Source organism: Strongylocentrotus purpuratus, unplaced genomic scaffold (genome assembly GCF_000002235.5).
Source record: "Strongylocentrotus purpuratus isolate Spur 01 unplaced genomic scaffold, Spur_5.0 spur5_scaffold_6, whole genome shotgun sequence".
Classification (NCBI taxonomy): domain Eukaryota; kingdom Metazoa; phylum Echinodermata; class Echinoidea; order Camarodonta; family Strongylocentrotidae; genus Strongylocentrotus; species Strongylocentrotus purpuratus.
The window spans coordinates 55,054,311-55,078,172 of NW_022145612.1; the positions used below are offsets into that span (position 1 = coordinate 55,054,311).

Below are 23,862 nucleotides of genomic sequence, written 5' to 3' on the forward strand. Positions count from 1 at the left end.
CACTTTTAGGCCCTGAATTACTTGATAATACCACAATACCTCCCTGCATAAAGTCAAAGTTCAACCTTCTTGTAAGAAATTTTACTTCTGTGAATTTGACGAAAACAAATTCTAGGTCACATAGAAAGCAAAGACTTAAAAATAGTTTGTTTATTAAACTGCCTTGGACTTGACGCAGTTAAGAATACAAATGTGAGAGATCTAGCTTTCCTACTACAATGCCCACCCACAAGATACCACCACACCCCCTCAACCTCCTATGTTCCATGAAAGTTATGTTAGGTTGCTCTATTACTCTACATCATCGGTCTCAGGGATTGTCTAGTGAGGAACATGAAAACAAGTGTTTATATTGATTAGAAAAACTATCAATTCAAAATAAATGTCTACTGGGTATTTGGCATCTCTTTTTATAAAACATAGATGTCTATTTTCGTTCATAGTATATACATTAATAAGTTTTTATCTATAATTCTTGTATACTGGTAGAATAGACAAAAAAACAAATCATCATCTCATCAACTGTCTTCCTTGAACATGGCACTTCTGCGAGTAGCTATTTCTGATATCTAATTTTGAATCCTATTCTGTAACTAGCGATTTTTATTGTGATAAAAAGAAACAACAAATTATTATGGTAAGAACAACTGAATGAACACTACACAACACTACACATGAAGAGAAAGGATACATGCACATAAAGACTACGGGAATGATAAAATTCAAATCTACACAAAACAAAAACTGACATACATGTACATGTACTAAACAAAATAATAGATGATGAAAATAAGAAATCTAATGATGCTTTGTGGATGAAAGGATGGCTTTAAAGTTTCATTGGCATAAAGTGGTCTCTCCACATCAATCAACATATACATGTAGTTGAACATATCTAAACACCAAACCTGAGATTATTATGAAATCTTACACATATCTTAAATCTTATAATCCCTTTGAGAGAACAAAATTTATTATCGTTCATATTTGCTAAATGTTTTGTTAAGGATCATCACCTGGGTCAAGTATGTACAAACTATCTCTCTATAATGAAAACTGCTTAGGAAAGGTATGTACTTTAAATGACCTAAAAATAAAATGCATGACTGATAATCATCCCACATTTTGTTGCAGCATTGGGAGAATGTTACAAACACTTCACTTTTCAATTTCTGCACTGTCTTAGATTAACTTGTTCATAAGAAAGTAAACTTTAAAAATTCACATAAAAACGGAAAAACAAACAAACAAACAAAAAAGAATATGTGAATAAATATATCAAATTGGAAATGGACGGTTTTCCCTAGAGAAGGGGAGGGGGGATGGGATGGGATGTTCCAGGGGCAATGGGTTGATAACAAGTCACACAGGTCTCATAAGCTGACATAATAGTCTCTGAAAAATATGAAGAACTGGTTTCATGAATACAATCACAAATGAATTAAAACATTACATGTCGCCAGGCAGATTGAAGATACAGGGACAATTATGGATTCCTAAAATTTGCATCAATGACATGAAATTTTACACATATACAAACAAATTATTAAAAAAATCAAGAAATAATACAATTGGGATGTGACAAGAAAAAACACTTTACATAATATATATATAATGACTCCAATCTGAAATTCACAAATTTGTATTTAACACCTGTAGGAATTGCATTAGATGTTAATCTTTATAACAGCATGGAATTTCTATTTTGGTAAAGGCCTTTATGCTGCTGAGTCATCTAAGACGAAAAAGACCCTCCCGACACTGTCATAAAACTTGGTCTCGGTTGTGTCAAAGGAATTCTACTTGAGTTCATGTTTTCTGAAAAATATAAAGGTAAATTAGGTGATTTCATCAACTTTGGGTTGACACACCTTCTGCACTTTGGGATTCTTCATCACACACTTCACTATTGGCTATGTCTCCACTGCTAGCAGCATCACCGTCGTCGGTGGCAACTGGAGGTGATCCTCTACTCTGATTGTCTGATGAGGATGTGGAGTCTGTAGGGGTAGAGTCGGTCACACCGTCTGTTGAGGGTTGAGTTGATGGGGTCATGGCGGCAGCGTCTGCAGAGGATTCCACTGCTGCCATCCGATCCAGGGTTGGTGAAGATTCTAAAGATGCAGCAGGAGTTTCGGGAGAACTGGCTTTGGAGTCAGCTGAATTTCAAATAAAATAGAACAATTAGTGTTCCCAATTTTGTTGTTGTTTATTGTTTGATTGATAAAAAGAATCTTTATTTGCATTTAGAGAACAATAAATTAATAATTTGTGTACTGTAAAGAAGCAGGCTTGAAGGCATATGCATCAGGAGTTTAGTTGAGTAAATTGAGCAGATTACATACATATTTTCAAAAGCTATGATATTACCAAACGAGTGGTCCCTTGTCAGTTGTTTTTTCGTGAATTACATGTAAATTGCACAGTTAATTAAAAAGAGAAGATGTCAAGTCAGGAAATAATCCAGTTAGTGAATGTTCTTGGCTCTCTTCAAGAAATCAAAGGTTTAACAGCCAGATGCAGATGAATATAATTTTTGATGCATGAGTACATTAGAGACATAAATGAAGTATTCATTATATAGAATGAAGATTACATAAAACAAATCTTACCTTCAGATGATCCTCCTGCATTCTCCTCTGCAGCTTCCACAGGAGTGCTCTTTGCATCATTGCTTGAGTCTGCCGGTCCTGCATCACCAGGCAGTGAATCCCCTGGTCCTGCATCACCTGCTGCACCTACGTCTGCTTCAGGTTGACCCTCTTCTGGACTGGCTGCTGCTGATGAAGCATTGGTGTCCCTTTGGTCTGACCCATCTTCCAACTCCTCGCTGCCTTGTTTTTCGCTCGATGCAGCCTCAGAGTTGGTGGAGAGTTCTTCCCCGCACTCCATTGGTGTGCTTGCTGAAGTAGCTAGTCATATGAAGGACACAAAATAAGTATCAACTGGATGTACCTTTCATGTACTAATTACGTTTGAGTCGTTTCAGTTCATAAACCAGACCCACACAGTGATGAACAGAGTTCAGTTTCAGATTCATTCCCCCCCCCCCCCCCCCCTCACCCAACAATTCAAAGTCTATGAGTGGGAAAACACTAGAGATTTTGCATAGACTTTTCAAGTACCCGAAACTTGGCTTGTGCAGGTCAGAAATACGGAGCACTAAAATGTCTCCTTTTTCATACTTGGTGAAATATCATGCCGCATATCTTATTTATTCTCCATTCTCCTTTATTTAGGGATTTTCATTTCAGAATTCCTGTTTCTAACAGTCCATTTTGCTTTCAAAACACTGAATTTATCTGTGTGTTTTTCTTCTCATGGAAGTATGGTCATGTACATGTACATGTATACTATGGCAATTGTAACTTTGAGGAAAGTGTACATTTACATGAGCATTATAATGAAATACTGAAAGTTTTGATTGAGGTCATCAATAAAGAATTCATCTCATTGAATATCTCATCATACACTATGATGCCACAGCTACATAATACTACCAGTAGTCCTAATTTTTAAAAACTCTGGCTGGAATGCTAATGATAAAGGGGGAAAATTAACATGGCTTGAGAAAAAAAATGAGATTAATGTAAATAAAATAGAATTTGTATGAAACATAGGGCTAAAGGTGGTATTCTGGGAAAATGCATTTTTGGTGAAGGGAATTGTCATACTAAAATTTGATAACTAAGATTTGTTTGGACAATTTAAATACATGTCACTTACATCAAATATAAAAAAGCATTCTGATCACGGGTAACACCTAGGAATTTTTCCTTCAGTTTATAAATTCTTTGCATTATTCCACTATCCAGCATGCAATGGATGCAGGCAATATATTTGATGAGAAAAAAACTTGCCAGTTTGTAACAGGTAAAAATACAAGTACTACTCCCCCCCCCCCCCCCCCCCCCCCACTGAATATGCTATTGTGGGAGATTGGAAGGACCTGTAAGTTGCACCAACTTTTATCTTAGATTCACCCATTTCTCTTCTACTATCTCTTTGATAAAGAATTGAGAATTAACCACATTCGTTATTACTTTCTTTGTCCGATGACATGAAATAAAAATATAGCCCTCAAATTGGCAATAAATTAGTGGAGAAGTTTACATGTATCAGGATGTATCAATTAGTTTTATATTGACATCAGGGATGCAGATATACAAAGCTTACAAATATGCTGCTGCACTTTAAGTCTTGTTCAAACTTCAAAGTCAAGAACAGGAAAGCAGAATAAGGAGACATTACCTCACAATTATTCTTTGGAATGCCAAATGCAAGATTTTATCAACACAACACACAAGTGTATTTCTGCATCAATATTAAATACATTTTTAAAATCGAACAGGCACCAGATAAAGCACTGTCGTAACTTCTCTGTTTCCCAGTTGAAACACAGGGCTAGCTTTACACTGCGATACACGTATGCCAATTTGTGAAGTGAATGAATTGTTCACTTCACTTGCATGTATTTATAGTGGATTCAATTTTCACACTAAATCAACTGCAGTGATGTTGTTTATTTGTGTTCATTTATTAAGGGGAAAAAAGAAGAGGAGTGGGGTAGGGTGGGAACCAAATACAGGTTTTAGAAAATTCAAACACATACTATGATTGCAAACTAATATTTAAAAGGCAATTATCAACACAATTCTAAAACTTTTGAAAGTGAGTGTGTAAGGTTTTGTGTTTGCTTCCATCACAACAAAACTTACTAGATTGTTTTGGATACTTGATACTTGACATCTAATTCTCTCATTATCTATAATTAAGAAATTATGTAATCTAGTGTTTATGAAAGTTTTCTAACTGTTGCTTTACCTTCACTGCTGTCTGCTTTTCCAGTTTCCTCTGCATCTCTGGTCGACTCTCCTGAAGCCTGCCTGGACTCGCTCGTTGAAGCCTGCCTAGACTCGCTTGTAGAAACATCCCCGCTTCCATCCTTTCCTTGCTCAGACTGAGGAGGAGCAGGAACTTCTTCCATTTCTCTATCTCTCTGAGACCCCGCATCACCCGACGAAGCGACATCAACCTCCATTTCATCTTCAACCTCATCTCTGTGACTGTCACCCACAAAGCTTTCTGCATCACTCGACGATACAACGCTGGCTGTGTCATTATCTACATTATCCTCCCCTAACGTTCTTTCTTCACATAACCTGGTGTTATCAGACTCCGCAGAGTCTTGTGAGGAGACACCAGGCAATGCTTCAGAGGTCTCTTTGGCTTTGGCCTCATGGGGTTTTGAGTGCGTACCGTTGAGTCTATTGAGGTCAGTCCTCACACTTGAATCTGAACTTGGCATAGAGGTCGCAGGTGAGGTCATGCTTTGACCTAGGGGGTACGCAAACTGGAGAGGTGCGTCCATAGTGTCACTATTGTAGTATGGACGACTGACACCATTCATGGCATCCACCCGACTACTGCTACTGGGGCTACTTGTGAATGCATCAGAGTCTGGCCGCACAAATCCATTGTTGTCGCTCGATGGTGAAGCCTCAGGGTCAGGCACTATGCCATTCATCATTGGTGGGCTTTTCTGCAGGTCAAACAGGGATGTGATGCGCTTTCCTGACGGTGTTATCGTGCTCACCACTTGAACGTTCTACATGAATGCATAGAGAAATTTACAAATAATGTTAAACTAAAAAAATTCTACCTGAGACTACATAGTAGAATATATCAATTTGGGTATCTGAAGCAGTTATGTTAAAGAATCATTTTCCAAAACACATTTCTTGTTGCCTTGGTGTATGTCCTTTGTCATCGTGAGATGGTCTTTTCGAATATGATGAACAAATTTTCTCATTCCCTTGTTTTTTTTTTGAATGAGCAACCAAAAATCTTCTCACCTTTTCAATGCCACGCATAAACTTGTCACTCCGTCTGTAGTATCTCTTAGGTTCTGTTAACAGTTCACACAGCCTCTGTATTGTGAATGGTGCACTGAAAAAGAAAAGGGTTTTGATTATATACATGTAGATAGATTAAGAATTATCTCTGTTGGGAATGACCTTAGTCATGCTTGCATTCATACATGGTTCGAACGAATGTTTTAGTGATAGAAAAATTTGCAATTGTGCAAGGCCCACATATCAGATGAATGACTTAATGTAAATGGTCAATTCATTCCTCTCTCCCCTAAAATTACAGATCTTGGTGTATGCATTGATACTAAGTTCACATTGTCCTCTCATGTAAACCATGTTGCACTTAAGGAACTTCACTGGTTACCTCTATACCAATGTGTTCTGTTTAAAGTTTGTGTGTATGCTTTCAAAATACTCAATCATTTGGCACCTGAATATCCTCCAAATATATACACTATTTTGTAATCTTCGCACAATAACCAACACATATAAACTGATCATTCATTCCCAAATCTAGACTCTCAGCAGCTGAATATAATTTGGCATTAGGCGCATCAAAGACTTGGAACAACATCCCCTTTCCATAAGGGAAATTACCTGTCTTGCCACCGTCAATAGAACCCTTAAAACTTACCTTTTCCCCAGTGATCTATGTGATCTACTTCCAGTGAGACTGTAAATTGTTGTCCTCTTTTCTTATATTTGTATTTGTAAGTGCTACGGTAGTTATCATTTTTAGCGCTCCTTAATATTCTATTTCTATATTATTATAAATTTATTATTATTATTGTTGGGCTCAATGTATGTCACAAAACCAGTCAAACGTGTAAAGCCTCGGTCACAAATGCCATTACGAACCGCTACGAACGCTGTACGAACGATTTTCAGACAATGGAAAAACAGAGATTCGTACAAACCTTTGTGACCGTAGCTTTACTGGCAGTTATTCTATTAAATAAAAAAATCAGAAAGAAATACATCTCTGGAAAATCAAACGAGCATCATTAAAAAATATTGGAAATTTCACATCAAAAGAAGGCTGAATTATCATCTTTTCACCTCTTCTGATTTTTTCCCCAGATGCATTTTTTCAGCAATTTGAATTCATTCACCATTCATCCACAGCAAAAAAATCTACAATGTCCAGTAATGGATGCGGAGACCTACCTGTTGAATGACTCAAGTGCCTTGAGAAGACGCTCCCGCATGTCGTCAAAACGTACATTCTCAACGTTGGGTAGTATAGGGACCTCCTCATGTGGATTATACTCTATGTACTCCTCTATCACATTCTCCAGCTTCATCACAATCAATGGCTTCAACTTGAACCATGGAAACCTAAAGAGATAATAGAGGATACATGTGAACTATTCCGGTTTTGATCAATGAATGATGATTCTCATCATAAATCTCCCCCTTTTCTCTTTTCTATTCGTTTAATTTACATGTACGAAAAAAAAGAACCTGTGCTGTGAAACATGCGGAAGGAGACATGCGCAATGCTCTAAGTCTATGATTGGTAAATCTCCCTAGACTCGTCTCTACAAATAATTACATTTTGACAGGCATGTTTTGTTAAAAGAGAAGGGTTCATTTTTGTTGAGCGTCCGGACACACAACTCCATCTTACTAAATAGACAATAACCAGGGAAAATTACCGTCAAGTAAACTCGACAGCTGACAAATTCAGTTTGATTTTTCTGTTGTAAGAAAAGATTTTATCTTGTCACAACTCACAATATAGTCTAAGTGTTACAATTAGGTCGTTTTAGTTTTATGATAGCGCAATCAAGCAAACAAAATAAATGCTAATGTAAAAGTCTAACATCAAGAGTAAATTTTGTAAATCTACAATTTCTGCCCAGATTAATCAAAACTTCCAGAAGTCCGACTCAAAATCTAGACTAAAAATTAAAATGAATAAAAAAATACCTTCTTGATGCAGAATAACTTGTCCAAGGACCAAGGGAAACATTGAAGCTCATTTGGTCGAATTGTAGGTGTTTTTTTTTTCAGGACAATGTAATTTTTTTCTAACCTTGTGTACGTACGGCTGCTGTTCATGTATGGACGTGAGACCAAAGTTCGCGCGTGACCTAAGTTTGCCATCTCGAAAAATCAGTAAGATTTCGAAAATCTGATATCACCAATGGAAAGACAAAGAGGAACATAAAATTACCCAGAATCGAAATTTTCTTTGGAATTGGGTATGAAATTGTGAAAATATTGACAAAAGATCGGCAAATTTTGCAATCTTTTGTGTCCGTTCCGAAAAATTATCAACTCACCGATAAGGGTCTGAAAATCTTCAATTTGAGAGCAGATTTCCTCAAAATTGAAGTAAAAAGTGGTACCAACTGATTGTATGATATCTTGTCTTGCAAATTATGATAAATTATTACCTTATTTTTGATAGATCGCTTTTTTTGATAAATCAACTGTAAACCCCAGTGCGTGAACTTAGGTCTCATTGTTTTTATGACTTTTTTTTTATGCAGTGCGCATGCATGATCGGACATCAAATTTTTAGATCGCGATATCTCTGTCTCTGACATCATTTGACGATGAATTTTCTATTTGAACAAATTTGTAGTAAAAAAAACTTTGCCGTCCATTAGGTAATAATTGAAATAGTCTAGATGTCTAAATAAATTTGTGTAGAATATGAGAAATCATAGATCAAATATGACATTTTGTAATATGTTTTAAAATGTCCGCGAACTTTGGTCACCCCTTCATACATACGATACGGATTACAGCACTACAGGAGTACAGCAGCCAAGATCACGATACCTCCACTTCTCGGCCGCCGTACGTACTTGCACACGTTTAGAAAAAGGACTGAATTGTCCTGAAAAAAACACCTAAAATTCGACCAAATGAGCTTCTAAGTTGACCTTGGACTACTTATTCTGCATCAAAAAGGTATTTTTGATCACTTTTAGTATCTTTTTTATTTTTACAATTTTAGTGAGCTTTTTGTTCTGGAAATTTCGACTAATCTGGCCTTCCTGGCCTGGCCTGAAAAGCCTGAAACTGTGGAATTACTGTAATTTTGAAAGCTGCGGTTGCAATGCAATGTAAGGCTGTCTGTGTTTTTAGCAGCATACATAGATCTAGACCTATTCAATAATCGGTTTCATTTTTTCTGTCTCAGATCGGCCCCAGCTGAGATGAAGATGTATCCAAGCGCGCAGCGCCATGACGTGTGGCGAGCATACTCACAATGGTTCACCGTGGCGGGCTATCCTTTGAATCAACTGTTCCAGCACGGACGGTATACTTTTCGACGGCTTTTTCACGAAATCTGAAATTAGAAAATGAATTTAAACCATATTTATATTGTACCAAATAAAAGTTAGATACACCGTTGCATAGTCCAAGTACCGTAACTTACCGGTCAAAGCGTCTAGGTAGTTTTCAAGTTCGGCATCTCTCGATGTGTCGTCCATTTTCACGGATTTCGATTCAGAATCTACCTGCGTAAAACAAATACAGCGCTGATCTCGTTGATTTTGTCCACCGCACGTCAAAGTCGCGTAATTTAGAGTAGCAGCGAAAGATATGATTACGGTATTATCGCACCATATCTATGTTCATACTTTTCAGTGTTCTATCAGGAAAGAGTTTGGATCTATATATTTCTGTTATATTTTGAAGAGCCAGAACAAAAAAATCACACATAGGAATATTGTATTCGTCACAAATGATACAATAAAGTGTGGAAATACGTTTATTTAATTGACTTGATTTAGTATTTTATGATGAAAGTATAATGTAAAAACTATGTCATCACATATGATATAATTATGTAATTACTTTTTTTTCTTGCATCATTGTCTCCCCCCCCCCCCCCCTCTTTTCCAGACTGGCCCTTAGCTTACCTTACCAATATTTCTTCATATATTTGCAAACTCGCTTTCTTCTATTTTGCTCTACTTTTTTTTTCTTTTCTCTCTCCGGCTCTCTCTCTCTCTTCTATTTCTTCCCCATCACCATTTCCCCTGCATATAACTTTCTTCCTTATCAACTTGTTTCGTTCTGTTTTGCGCTTTCGCTCTACATCCTTTTGTATATATCTTCCCATTTTCTCCTTTTCATATATACATCAATTATATCTCTTTTGTAAATATTTCCCATGTGTAATTGTAAATGTATTTTTTATTTCAAAGTAATTAAGGCATTCAGGTATTATATTCTGTTTGGGGACCTTGCTCTAACAAGCCCAGCTTCTATAAGGTCTCCTCTTTCGTTTATGTATACAGAACATGATCTTACATAAGTAACTTTTTATAGAATTTCTTTAGCTATAACAAGAGTTGTAAGTTGAATATTACTATTGCACTTCAAATTATGTTTGTTTTATTGATAATCTGCTGTTCCTGTTACTTTTTTTGAAATCCTATGTACACATTTTTGTGAAAGAAGAAATAAAATGAACTATGAACTATTAAGTTAATTTTAATAAATTAAAGTCGTACGTCTCCCCATCGGCTTGCCAGGTTTAAAAAAAAAACTTGTAGGCTTCTCCGGTGGGACATTCCTTGCATCAATTACATCTATAGTCAATTCAACTCAATGGGTTAAGTAATAAGAATTATTTACCGCATATAATTATGTAGGCCTTTGATTGTAATAAGATGGTCACATTTTTCATCTATGCTGCATACTCAGCATTTATATTAAGGCTATATTCATACAGAATCAACTAACACCATCAATCAATCAATTCCGTCTATTCTCTATTGCTAACGTACAGTCAAGTTTTCAAAGCCCTCAACCACCCTCTATAGCATGGACTTTAATTAATAGTTGAATCCATCCTTATATTTGTATCATGGAATCATATAAACCAGGTAGACAACAGGGAAGCAGGGGGAGCAGCAAAGCGCTGTCCCCTAGCTGTATAAATAGCTCCCCCAAGACTGTGATTTTATACCCCCACTTATTTGGTTAACATATTCCCGGTATTGTCGGGCATTTATACATAATTATGTCGGATATAATGTCTACTATGAGCACGCATAGTTATAGATTTTTGTTGGGGGGGGGGGGGCAATAGCTGCATGAGGCCCCCACCCTTTAAAACAAAAATTAGAGGTTAAAAAAACCCAACAAAAAAACATGGCTACCGGTATACAAATATAGTGACCCCTGAGATATGATATTCTTCATTACAACAAAATGATAAAATGGAGATGATACTTTTGGGGAAAAGGAAAATCTCCCTAAATGAGGCCGTATTCCATCTCATTCTCAATGATCAATATGATTCACACTTCATCATTTTACAAGTTGCATGTATCAGACAAGGATAAAATATTACTAATAGACAAGCCAGTAAAAAATTGTATGTCAAAAGTGTGCTTTATTCTTCAACTATTCAAACATTTAGAATCTACGCAAATAAATATCTATTCTTCAAGGCTTTGTTGCTAAAAACAAGAGTTAAAATATAATACATGAAAATATAATTACAAATATGGTAAAAACTTGTAACAGAAAGAAAACTTTTTTTCTACAAAACATTACAAAATACATTTAAAGAAAACAGAAATCATAAATTCATGTCATATTCATCATCCTGAATTCCCTAAGGCTCGTTCAGACATGACGCAAACAAAACCGAGGAGGTTTTAAAATAAAGTGCAATACACTTCACATTTTAAAATCTTGTACACCTAGAGAGCTCAGTGAAAAGTCTTTTTTGTTGAGTGCAACGTACTGCCAATCATTTTACAGGTTTAAAAAAAAACACCATATCTGAACAAGCCTTTAAAAAGGATGAATTGCAATCAAGTTAAACAAATATTGTAGCTTTTTATATTGCATACAATTTTCACTGATTAGGTTCCAGAAAGCTCTATGAAAAAAAAGGAAAAAAATACCTGCTTCTGGCCAGAAGTCATCAATATTGTGTTTTTCTTTCCAGATACACTATGCTGGAGAGTATTAGAACATTTGATTGTTCACAGCGATATCAGTCAAATAATTCAACTTCAGGCTCCAATATCTTTATTTTCAGATAGAACTGCAGCTATACAAATACTAACAAATATAGTAATATCCAAATGAGTACACCGATTCTAAATGGGACATAACTTTATGATTTACTTCAATTAGTGGCATGTAAGATTTTTAAGAAGTGTGTTAACATATAGCAGTTCAGTGTTTTATTCTCTAAATTAATCAATTTTCTCTCCTCAAATTAGTAGAAATGTATTCTTTCCCACTTCTTCATAGTTTGAAATTGTTTAAATGTTTATGAAATGACCAAATGTGAAAGAAAATATATTTAATTAGTTACAATTAAATCGCTTTTAATGTACTGCATTGGACATAGACTAATTTTTTTTAATGATTTTTGTTCTCTCTGCTCATGTATGTGTATTCTTAGCATTCTTGATCAAAAGGTGTTGCAAAAACATAACTAGAAAGAGACACAACTGCTATGGGTTAATTAATTTTTTCAACCCTCTTTTGTACAAAAGAATGTCACATCTACCAATGTCATCTTTAAATAGCATTGGCTGATGTCTTTTTATAAATGACAGGTATAAATAATACTAACATGAAATGGAATGTTATGAAAGATTGTACTGATACCTGTACAAAAATTGGCAAGCAACTAAACAAATTCACAACAAATCTTTCTTTAAAAAAAAATTCAAGGTGTCCAATCTTCTAATACCGGTAGAAGTACAACACATAGGCGAAAACACATGTTTGTGTAGGCTGAATGTACATATACATGTGCATAAAAATAAAACAAACAATCAAAATATTTGAACATAATGGATCCTTCTGCTTTTTTCGTTCTAAAAAGCTTAACACCTACCTTCATATACATGTAATTTGTAATTAAGATATGTCCTTCACTTAATGTTTATAAATGCACATCTATAAATCCACAACTCATATTCAAAGGGCAAATGGAAATGAATAACAGGCATGCAAATATGACGATTTACCATACCCAGATACAAAATCTATAGACCTATGTGACATATGTCACCTTAAAACCTGGTCAAAGTTTATACTGTATCTAAACTTGCATGCAATACCTCTTCATAGATTTAATATAGACAGCTGACAAAATGAAAAGTGTTGATCTGCTGAGAGCCAAATTTGTGTTAACTCCTATGACTTTTCTCAGAGTTAATGACCTTCTGGCTCTCGACCTATGATAGGATATCAGCATAGAAATTAAGCCAGACAAGCACAGCAAAAACATTTTAGTTTGATTGGTCACCTATAAACCTCTACAATGGGACTATTGGAATGTTATAATATGGCCCAGGTTCACACTATTCAAAATGAATACATAAGTAAACAAAGAAGAAGAACATAAATTGTATACGTCACTTTGATAAAGTAGTTAACCTACTTTTTCTATGTTCCGTCTTTGGCACAGATAGGTCTTTAAGACAAGATTGCTGAAACATTTAAAAAAACATGAAATGCTTGATTTCATGATACTTTGATATCTTAGAGAATACAAATTCTTTGTCCATCATCATAATCTACAAACAAATTACATTTAATGGATTACTTTAAAACAATCATAAACACATGAAAATTATCCCTATAAGATCTACTCAAAATTTCTTTTTTTACAAGATTTGTGTATATATGATTGATTATTTTTCACACAAAAATATACTTGCATATGAAATTTGTGGACCAGATCTGTTCCAATAAAAATAAACAATATCACTTAAACTTTGGTTACAAAATGTTACATGTCTTGAAATGTAACAATCTAATACTTTACATTAAATACAATCACAAGTTGTAACAGCCAGCTCTATCTCACAAGTGTACACACATTTGAAGAACACATCAACATATAATAATATATTTAGTCAATCACATCATTTATTGATGCAGGCCCTTGATAAAAATTATTAACTCTTTTCATATACACTTTACAAAACCTGCCTAACTTCAATTCCATTTTCAACAAATATATAATTTATTTCAGATCTTGTAATTGTACTATTTCAACACCATACACACATATACTTCTTCTAAGAACTTGTAGGTAAAAAACTTTATCATTAATTGTTTCATGCAGAGACAGAACGAGATAACAACACATCAGTACAGTCTTAAGAGTCAAATATCTAAACAAGTTAATATCATAATCTCATCATTTCAGGATTTTAAACACATTTTGATTTATTAAAATGTAAAATATATGTTCAAGAATACTGCATGCCTGATTGAGGTTTGTATTACAAAAATCTTGCATTGATTGTCCAACTCACAAGATGACTATACCAAAACAGAACTGTATACATTATTTTGACATAGAATTTACAAAATAATGTGAACACACAATTCCACTTCTGCTAAATCAAGCCTATGACGTTATCAAATATAAATGTAGCTTTAGCTGAGGTCTATCATGGACTGATATTTAATATGGGAGACACTTGTAGTACCATTTAAAAGCTAACTTCTTGTATCCATTGTAATCTTAATTACCCTCACCACCCCCCCCCCCCCAAAAAAAAGAATATATATATTTATATACATGTATACACCACACACATATTTATAACCATGTTACCATAACAATTACATTTGTTTTTAACAATAAACTGACAAATGATTTGTAATTAAATCTTGTGATCTTCAGGTCTCCAATTCGGTAATTCAGGTCAAGATTTCAGTCTCAACTAAAAGATAACCCAAACATCCAATGTTAAATGTTACATCATTAAATATAGAATATATTTATCAAAAGACTGTTTATCAGCTGGGAGCCATCTTCACTAAAAATATATACAATCTTTGCATATTAATCATTTTGATTCATTAATTTAAACATTTTAAAATTTGTATAAAAAGAAGAGAGAACTAAACACATAACCTGATATTTCAAGACTTGCATCAATCACATCAAATTCATTTAAACCTGAGCATCCATTATGTATTTAATAAGCCTTATTGTTACATGACATATCAAAACATAGAAGCAAGAATATTTGATATGCATACATGTATAAGGGTATGTCCTCCACTGCCGTAGGACATACGCTCAAAATATAAAATCCTTTGAAGTGCAAAAAATGCAGCCTCTCTAAAAAGTTGTATCATAAGAGTAAAGTCAAACCTGTATATAAAGACCACTCAGTGCAGACAAGTAAAGGAGTCTTTATGACCAGGTGGCTTTTATGTGCAATAAAGATTTGACTGAATAACTCTGCACAATGGAAACAAACATTATGTTTTTTATTGAAAGATTGTCATTCTATACAGGTGGTCACTAAATCAGTTTTACTGTATTAGACTTATATTTGTTTTAAATTTCATTTCTAAATATTAAAAAGTATTTTCAAGATGTGCATGTACACATGTACTACATCAGCCTGATACTCTCTGACCCTGTTTAGTAAGCTGTAGCTACCATTATACATACAAAAGAAATCTCGAGTAAGAGAGCCTGATCTCTTTCTTTGCCTGTTTTCAAGTTGTCTAAATTAGATTAGGTGTCAATATTGATCAAGGCCTACTTCTGCAAGACAAAATGCCTCACTATGGGGGCTTCGATCGTTACAGAGGAATTAGGTCTGAAATTGTTTTAAATTGTCTGTCCTAAAGTTGGCTTAGTAAGGTCTTGTGTCAATACTAACCAGTTTGGGCTTCTTCTGCAAGACAATGCGTGCCAGCTTGGGGTCTTGGCTTGTCACAGATGAATTTGGTGTCTTTCCATTCCTGCTTTGCCGAGTAAGGTCTCATGTCAATACTGATAAAGTAGTAGATCTCAGCTTCTTTTGCAGGACAGCGTGCTTCAGGTTCAGGTCTTAGATAGTCACAGATGAATTGGGTCTGACTTTGTCCTTGCCTGTCTTAACGTTGGCCGAGTATGGTCTTGTGTCAATACTGATCAAATTCTTCTGCTCAGGTTCTTGCTTCTGTTTCTTCTTCAGGACAAAGTGCCTCAGCTGAGGACTGACGATGGTTGGGGTCCTGGGTTTGGCGGACCCCAACCCGAATCTGCCATCGCTTGCTGTCCCAGATACAGGCCTGGCTCCCGGCTCCCCATTCCACGCTGATCCTTGTTTCTTGATATGTGGACTGCCAGGAGTTGGTGGTCGTGGACTCTCCTGCGAGGTAGTATCTATGGCAAATCAGAATAAAAGTCTGTCATCACTCTAATGCTAGGATAATTAAAATGATCAAGTGCTAATGATATTTTAACAAACAGAAGAAAAAAAATCTAGGACAACAAAATGTACCCCCTGGACTACTACCTTTTGGAGATGTAGCCCAGGCCAAATAATCCTAGGAAAATTATTCCAAATGTATATTTGGGGGATAATTCTCTGTATATGTAGTTGTCGAGGTAGTAGTCGTCAAACTTCTTTAAACTCCTCTCATTTGAAATGGCAATATAAATTGGAGGCTGAGAAACTGTTGTGGATCTGAGTAACAGAGGTGTTGTGATCCAGTAGATAAGTCTCCGGACTGTGAACCACAAGGTACAGGGTTCAAATCCCTGTTGCAGCACTAATGGCCTTTGGCAAGACACAAATCAACATATGCCACACTCTGCCAAGGTGAGGTAAATGGGTACCGGGCAGGAATTAGTTCCTTAAAAATGGTCAAGCGCTGCAATGGCAACCATGCTAAAGCCAGGGTAATAATTGAGTGCCAGGAGTGGCAATGTGCCAGACATGAGCGCTATATAAGGCTCCACTATTATTAATATTATTATTAAGTTTTGTTAGCTAGTGTCAATATTTAGATCTTGGAATTGAACTTCAAGCAGATAGATGGCACCTTAAATGATTATCATGTTTATCCTTTCCTTACCTGAGAAACTGGCCGATTCTGACAAGGTCAGGGAGGTGAAGTAGGTTGGGTTAGATCTCAGCATGTTGATGATCCCAGAGTCGAGAGCAGAGATAAATGCAGATCGGTCTGTCACCGCAAAGCAACTCTTCCATCCTAAGTAACCTGACACAATATAGATATGATAATAAAAACAAAAATATGGTTTGATCTTAATAAGTAATAGAAATATTGTATATTTTCATAGGGCACATATCCACTACGCAAGGTGCTCAGGCATTCCAAATATTACCCAAGCTCTGCTTCTACGTAGATTGCGTATGACATCATGGAACAACATATGCGCTCTTAAGATTATTACACTAGCTTTAGCTTATGCTAAGTTATCAAATTGCATGATAAGAAATAAATCCTAATAACATTAGATAAAATGCCTTGTCTAAGGACAATTTATCGAGCAAGAATTTTTGAATCCCTGGCCTCAGGATTAAAAGTGAAATAGCTGAATAACCATGGCACTGTATTTTCATATACTGTACATGCATTAATGTATCATCTAATACATTATGAAATACCTAATCATCGCAATACAGCTAGAGAAACAAGAAATATTTAAAAAAGGTGGAACTATTAAGAATTGAGACAAGTAGAGTTAAAATACAACATACCTTCAGGGTGGATTACAATGACCGTTGGGACGGCCATGACACCAAATAACTCTGGAACATGATCACTCACCGCTGATAAGGCATCGGAGCTCTTCTTCTCAGTAGCTACATTGGAAGTCAAAATCAAGAAGCAAAGCATATGATTGAATGTTGTCTCATTGATATGTGTGAAGCCATCAGAAGAAACTAGAACTTTGATACATGCCCGTGCCTAGCAATGTGAAATAAGCATCGACTATGGTACATGTCTTTGTACAAAACAGATAGAATATTATTCAAAGTCACAAGTGATATAGGTGTCAAAAAAGCAAATATATGACCAAATTAGTGTATTAGTGTAGATAACATTTTATCTCTTTAGGATTGCAACATTCCAATTATTGATCACAAATATCTACACTGTCTTTTTTATTCCTACATTTATCCCATGACTAAACACTACACTAAACTTAATCCTCACAGTATCCCAACAGCACTCTTAACACTATATATCTAACAAAGTAAAGCCCGGATCCAATTCAACATAAAGCACATGATTGTTACTATATGACTTACCAAACTGTACAAGTGAGTGGCCGGTGTTGAGTGATCTATTTGCGACCATCTTGGTTCCATCTGCCTCGACCTCAGAGCAGCAACAGCAATGCTGAAGTGACCCGTCTCCCGTCCAGCCTCGGTCAGTAAGGAATCTAGTCATGGTATCACGATGAGTGTCTGTGTCCTCTCCACTCTCACAACACATACCAACACACACCAGCTGTCGGGAATGAGGCAGGTTTTATAACACAATTAGATTTCATATCATTTGAAGGATGTCAGTGGTTAAAAAGAAAAGCAGTACATTTTCATGAATGCATCACATATTGCCAACTGACCCATTAATCAAAAGCTTATTCAAATACCCCATATGAGACATTCATGGCACAAGATAAAGCAAACAATAACATTTGGTATCAAATAATGATCTTTAAAAAAAAGAGAAGACACTTAAACATTCCAATTCAATATGAGTATTTTCTAGATCAATTAAAGAATATTCCACCTATTGAAAATACTTGCATACATACAAGTATGATTTTCTTGTAATATAGATTGACATCATTGTATTACTGGAAATAAAGAGAGTACACCTTACCTTGTTCGATCTCTTTTTGGCATAATTCACAAAGTGTGCCATTATAGCTTGTGATGCCAAACACCTAGGATGAGAGTAATCAAAAATAAACGATAATAAATATACACATTTTGGCCACCATAGATTTCAATGCAGATGATGTAACTCTTCATATTGAATAATAACCAGTAACACAGTAAATGTTTTTTTAAATGCAATATAAATGGATATGAGGAGGCGCGATATCTCAGTCGGTAGAGCAGTGGTCTCGTAATCCGGTGACCTGGGTTCGAAACCAAGGCGATGCGTCAGTGCCCTTTGGTAAGGCATTAATCTTCATTACCAGGTCCCTCGGAGAGGACCTAAAGGCGTTGGCCGTCTGGTTGCTTACTTACAATCTTAGCAGTCAGGTAAAATCACAACCACCACCATATGTTATTCACAGTTTTTAGTCCCCCACACGGACGTTTAAGATCCTGTTCTTCATGGTGCACAACAAGTGGCCATCAGTTATAGGTTGGGGTATGTGTACGTATCCCAAGTATAGATTTACATTCAGAGTTCTATGACACATGCTCCATGGTCACTTATCAAAATTTGCCAAATTCCACAATTCAACTCTAGACCAACAATGCAGCTAACAGTAACCAAGTCCTAACCCTAATACTAAACCAAACCTTAAATGCCAGTGCAGCCCCAACCTAACCATGTATCTTTGACAGGAAAAAAAAGCCAAGAGCATATGTGGTGTGACTACATTCTGTATCCACTCATACAGATGTTCCGTCCCCCTTTATAACATAGATTCCTACGTCCACCACTGCAACAAGAGCTTGATGTCAACCTATTTCCCATTCTTACCAGTGTGTCCAGAACAGAATGACAATGGGCTTCTTGTTAGACAGCTTGGAGGGTACCAGGAGCCGGTAGGTGCCCTGGCTCTGGTCAAACACTGTGACGGAAGGTGCAGGGATGCGCCTGGTTGGAAGGTGCTGATGCAGGCTAGGAAGGTGAGAGAAGTCTGGGTGGGTCTCGGGGTGGAGTGTTTCCTGGAACGAGCAGCATCCTGGATTGGGGTACCTGATTTCAAACAACAAGATAGATATTTGTAGGATGCTGAGAATATTGATAGTCAAGATATTCATAACAAATGCCTTTCGTGTCATGTTTTCACATTGATAATTACTGAAAGAGCACTTCACAATGATCAGTATTATGACCCTTGAATTCATATTAGGCCTACAGTGTGTGCACCATCTCCACTTCCTGAGGAGCATGGTTAGTCTAGGTGCATGCATGTAGTACACATGCACAATGACCACCTGGGAGGAAAGAATTTCAATGCAGAAGTGTTTCACAATCTTTTTTTCACAACAAACTACTGTTTCGAATATACTGGAAATATGAAAGAGGTCTTTCAGATGTATTTCAAAGCAGTTGTACAGTATATTTAGAAATCATTTTGAATACAAAAATGTACCAGAAGGTATTGAATGATACAGCATTATAAAGCAATGTTTACAAAAATGAAGCAGAACTCTAATTCAATTGCCTCTACCTGAATCATATGAGGCATATTAATGTAACATATTCCTAATGCCAACATGGGTTACAAAGCATAGCTATAACAGCTAGAACAGTACTTACTTGACTCTTTGCTTGTGGACACTGTTGAGACAGTATGCAACAAATGGACGGTACGGGCTGGTATCCACGGTGATGACCTTCGACAGGTCACTGTGTCCAACAGGATGATCTGTCATGGCAACCAGGTTGACACTATGGATACCATTGTAGGCACTTAACTGAATAAATAAAAATTATATTGTTATGATGGTTAAAATCCATGTGTTTTCAATGGAAGTTAAAAGGGTTAGGACAACACATGAAATAGAAAAGAAGCACATTATCATTAGGTTATCAAAGAACACTGCTGACTTATGTTCACTAATTTTTGCTTAATACTCCCAATAACAAAAAAAGCAACTTAAAAATCATCATTTTCTTTCATTTAAACCCAGCATAAGAACTCTAGAGTACATCAAACTATTCTCAAGTTTAAATATATGATGACTATCATTTATTCTTTTGCTAGTATTATTGTAAAGAATGTGTTACTCCTACATTTAATAATGTTTTCCCAATGGCTTAAACTGCTATTCCATCTGCATAATCAATTCTAAATAAATAAGATTCACTTCTTCTAGTATCAATACTACGACAAATACTACCACTAGTATCATTCAAGATTCAAGATTCAAGATTATTTTCCATATATTCCATATATTCCATAAGCTAATACTACATACTCCTTATTTATGATACATTTTGAATGAATAACATTAAGTTCTAGTATTGCTGTCATGAACTTAGCTACTTCTATGGCTGATACGATTGCTCCTCCAGCTGTATACTGTACTCTTTATGCATAGAAGTTTGCTTGTACATGTACCTACCTTTATCTCTGTTTCATAGACTTGCGAATGCAGGACGAATCCATACTGCTCTCCATTGACCAACACCTTGTAGCCCGATACTATAGCATCCCCATCATCAGGTACAGGATCCCAGGTTAGAGCTATGCGGATGGTACCTGGACATGGGCGAAAGATTGTACGTCCATTTCGAATTGCTTGCCTGATAGGTGTATGTTACAAACAATGACTACTATTGTCAGGCTTTCCAACTACTTCAATCTCTACAAAGATTGCTATGTGCTTGTAAATTTTATTCTATTACCAGTCTACCCAATAAAAATATCAATGTGCCTGACATACTGTCTCTCTTTATTTCTCATTCCCTTCATTTTTCCAGTTGATTATTCTCTTCTGTGCCTTAATTCCCTTTTCAAAATTCAAAACATATGTCATAAAATTGAGCAATCTCATGTCAGCTTATTAATGTATTTATCAAATAGATATACAGATGGAGAAATTTTGTAGAGAGTTTCTCAGCAATCACATAATTCATTGGTCCATTATTTTCAATCTATGCAGCATAACATTGAAAGAGGAAGAGGAGACTAAGATCTTTTTCATGTGCATTCATATTTAGGCATGAAAATATGTCTAGTTCTTTTATATAAGATATTGTACAGACATAGCTCTCAATTTTACCTGTGTAGTCTTTCATCCTTTCCAGGCAGTTATCCAGACTAGTCTCAATTTCAGCCAGGAATGATGAAACCTCAGACACCTAAGAAATTAATATGAAAAATCAGCATGAAATTCATCAGAATCTCACAAGTAAAGGGAAGATGTAACTGCAAAACACCATTCACCTGAACCATACATGTGCTTGATGCTGCAGCCTGCAAAGCAGCAGAACATGTATGATGAATAAAGTGTAAGCATTTTAATGACTGTTTTTTTAAAAATTTCATGAAATACAGCATCAGGAAGGCAAAGAAGATATAGGTATCCCCACAATAACTTGGATGTCACAAAGTGTTTAAGTTCTTAAAAATATAGTTTGAGGCTTACCCTGGCTAAAAGATCCTCTTGGTATTGCACATCTACCAGAAAGTTCTCTTCAAGATCATGTTCAAGGCTAAATAGTTCTTGGAGCAGTCTGAAATAGATAACATTCACAAACAATTATTACTTATCCTAAACTGCGGTAAAGAAAGATTATCAAATACACTAATACACATCTATATACATATACATACAGATACAGAGAGAAATAAAGAGAGAGAGAGAGAGAGAGAGAGAGAGAGAGAGAGATTACAACTTAAAGCAGTTCTGCAGGAGAAAAAGAAAATAACTTCCAAATTATTTAGAAATAATATACAATTATGAATTCTGAACATGAAGGAAACATGACACACACAAAAACAGAGAAAATTTTCTAGAAAATGATTTTCTCTAAATGAACATCTTATCACATATTCCAAATTTTTGGCTAATCAGGACCACCATACAATCTCAACCACTCCTAGAAGATGCACATCAAAGTACCCACCTGTCTCTATCCTCCATCATACCACACGCATCAGCATCCAACTGCCTCCTCTCCTCGGCCCCTACCACACTCATCCTCAGCCTTGGGGCAGGTGGTTTCCGGGCTACCTGGGCGACCAGGGCCTTGGATCGGACCGGTTTGACTAGCCCCTCTAGGTACACATCAAGGTATATGGTGTAGTTGACATGGGGCAGGAGGCCGGTGAACTCCGTAGAGGTGGTATCGGGTGGGAGGGCGGAGCTGGTCTTGAGAGGGTGGTGCTGGTAGTGGGCGTGCTTGTAGTGGATAGGTTGGTCAGTCATTAACAGGACCTGTAAAGACAAATTGATACTAATTGTTACATATGAAACTAAACTTTTTCAAAGATTTTTCCTTGTTAGGAAAATTCATTCAATCACTCATTCATCTTAAATGTACCTTTATGATTAATTTGCTTCTACAGATTATTTTTTTTCTATAAAAGTTACATTTCTTTCATAAATATATAAATTTTCTGTATTTTAAAAAAAATTAATATAAAAAAAATTTAAAAAAATTATTTTAGTCTCTTTGATATACCACTTTTGTATTTTGTAATAACTAAATTTGAACTACATTAAATATATTAAGTTAATGAGGGCTTGTTTAGAAAACAGTGATACAAGAAGGCTCTGACTGTGCTTAGTAGATACATGTAATCAAAACAAAAAAACTAACATCAAAATTCAACATCCTTCAAGTGATGTAATAATATATGGACTTCTAAAATCCCACCTTGAGGTGTTTGATCTTCGCCCCACCCAGGACCTCAGGTTCTGACCAGCCGACAATGAGGGAGTTGACCTTTACAGTGGACATTCTCTGAGGTTCAGGGACAATGACCCCTGGCCAGGTCACTTGGATGGGGTCAGAGAATGCACTGTTAAGTTGAGGGTTGCTGCAGGTAGCCTGGTCAAATAGATAAATGGAAGGAAAACAAATGTTAATGCCAAGCAGAAAACATTACTATCCTATGTAATCTTAAGCCAAGGTAAAACAACACAGTGGAGTCTGGGGGAAAAACACTAAACTGTTGTGCATCAGCCTTTAGGGACAATCATGGTTCTAAGCCTAATCAGAGCTCTATGATTTTAATTACCAAAACAAAAGGTATGGAATCCATAAACAACCACATAAATACAATTCAATGTAATTGATTGTACAAAATGTGCCCTAGCAACAACATCTCTTCAGTTGATTTGATCAAATTCCGAACTGCAACCCTGGGCTCAATACTTTACCCGACCCTAGCCCTAACCCTAAACCTACCCTAAAACCCAATTGCAACCCTAACCCTTCCCTTCATCTTACATGAAATACAACCAACAGCAAATTCACTGAACCCACGGTGGATCACAAAGTACTTGAATTACAATAATCATTGTCAACATTGATCTTTCATAGCCATCACATTTAAGGAGAG

The 23,862-nt window shown here is 36.0% G+C and overlaps 2 protein-coding genes and 1 long non-coding RNA gene across 3 annotated transcripts in view; all 3 read right to left on the reverse strand.

Annotated features, from left to right (window-relative positions):
• Positions 1–424: 424 nt before the first annotated feature.
• Positions 425–9,408, reverse strand: LOC578003 (serine/threonine-protein phosphatase 4 regulatory subunit 2-B). Its single transcript, XM_778196.5, has 7 exons — positions 9,271–9,408; positions 9,099–9,180; positions 7,041–7,211; positions 5,856–5,949; positions 4,825–5,608; positions 2,613–2,912; positions 425–2,159 (listed from the first exon to the last, which is right to left on the reverse strand). Exons 1-7 carry the CDS (start codon positions 9,323–9,325, stop codon positions 1,852–1,854), a joined length of 1,794 nt encoding a protein of 597 aa, XP_783289.1. The 5' UTR covers positions 9,326–9,408; the 3' UTR covers positions 425–1,851.
• Positions 9,409–12,247: 2,839 nt separating this feature from the next.
• Positions 12,248–15,056, reverse strand: LOC115919325. The gene is made up of 2 exons (XR_004061800.1): positions 13,126–15,056; positions 12,248–12,870 (listed from the first exon to the last, which is right to left on the reverse strand). It is a non-coding gene; the product is annotated as an uncharacterized LOC115919325 (long non-coding RNA).
• Positions 15,057–15,064: 8 nt separating this feature from the next.
• LOC577931 overlaps positions 15,065–23,862 on the reverse strand; it is a 55,152-nt gene continuing 46,354 nt past the window's right edge. The window contains exons 50-61 of the mRNA XM_031000074.1: positions 23,175–23,348; positions 22,422–22,732; positions 21,941–22,028; positions 21,575–21,653; positions 20,915–21,051; positions 20,106–20,263; positions 19,320–19,538; positions 18,480–18,543; positions 17,900–18,101; positions 17,345–17,449; positions 16,698–16,841; positions 15,065–16,002 (exon numbers count right to left, since the gene is read on the reverse strand). Coding sequence (XP_030855934.1) covers positions 15,686–16,002; positions 16,698–16,841; positions 17,345–17,449; positions 17,900–18,101; positions 18,480–18,543; positions 19,320–19,538; positions 20,106–20,263; positions 20,915–21,051; positions 21,575–21,653; positions 21,941–22,028; positions 22,422–22,732; positions 23,175–23,348 — 1,998 coding nt within the window. The 3' untranslated portion in view covers positions 15,065–15,685. The remainder of the gene's footprint in view (positions 16,003–16,697; positions 16,842–17,344; positions 17,450–17,899; positions 18,102–18,479; positions 18,544–19,319; positions 19,539–20,105; positions 20,264–20,914; positions 21,052–21,574; positions 21,654–21,940; positions 22,029–22,421; positions 22,733–23,174; positions 23,349–23,862) is intronic.

What these genes read in the sequence shown, in the direction of transcription:
- LOC578003 (XM_778196.5), bottom strand. Translation starts at nt 9,325, where the DNA reads ATGGACGACACATCGAGAGATGCCGAACTTGAAAACTACCTAGACGCT. An exon ending in GCCCGCCACGGTGAACCATT is followed by an intron (nt 7,212 to 9,098) that starts GTGAGTATGCTC and finishes TTATCTCTTTAG; the next exon opens with GTTTCCATGGTTCAAGTTGA. An exon ending in TGCAGGAGGATCATCTGAAG is followed by an intron (nt 2,160 to 2,612) that starts GTAAGATTTGTT and finishes TTTGAAATTCAG; the next exon opens with CTGACTCCAAAGCCAGTTCT.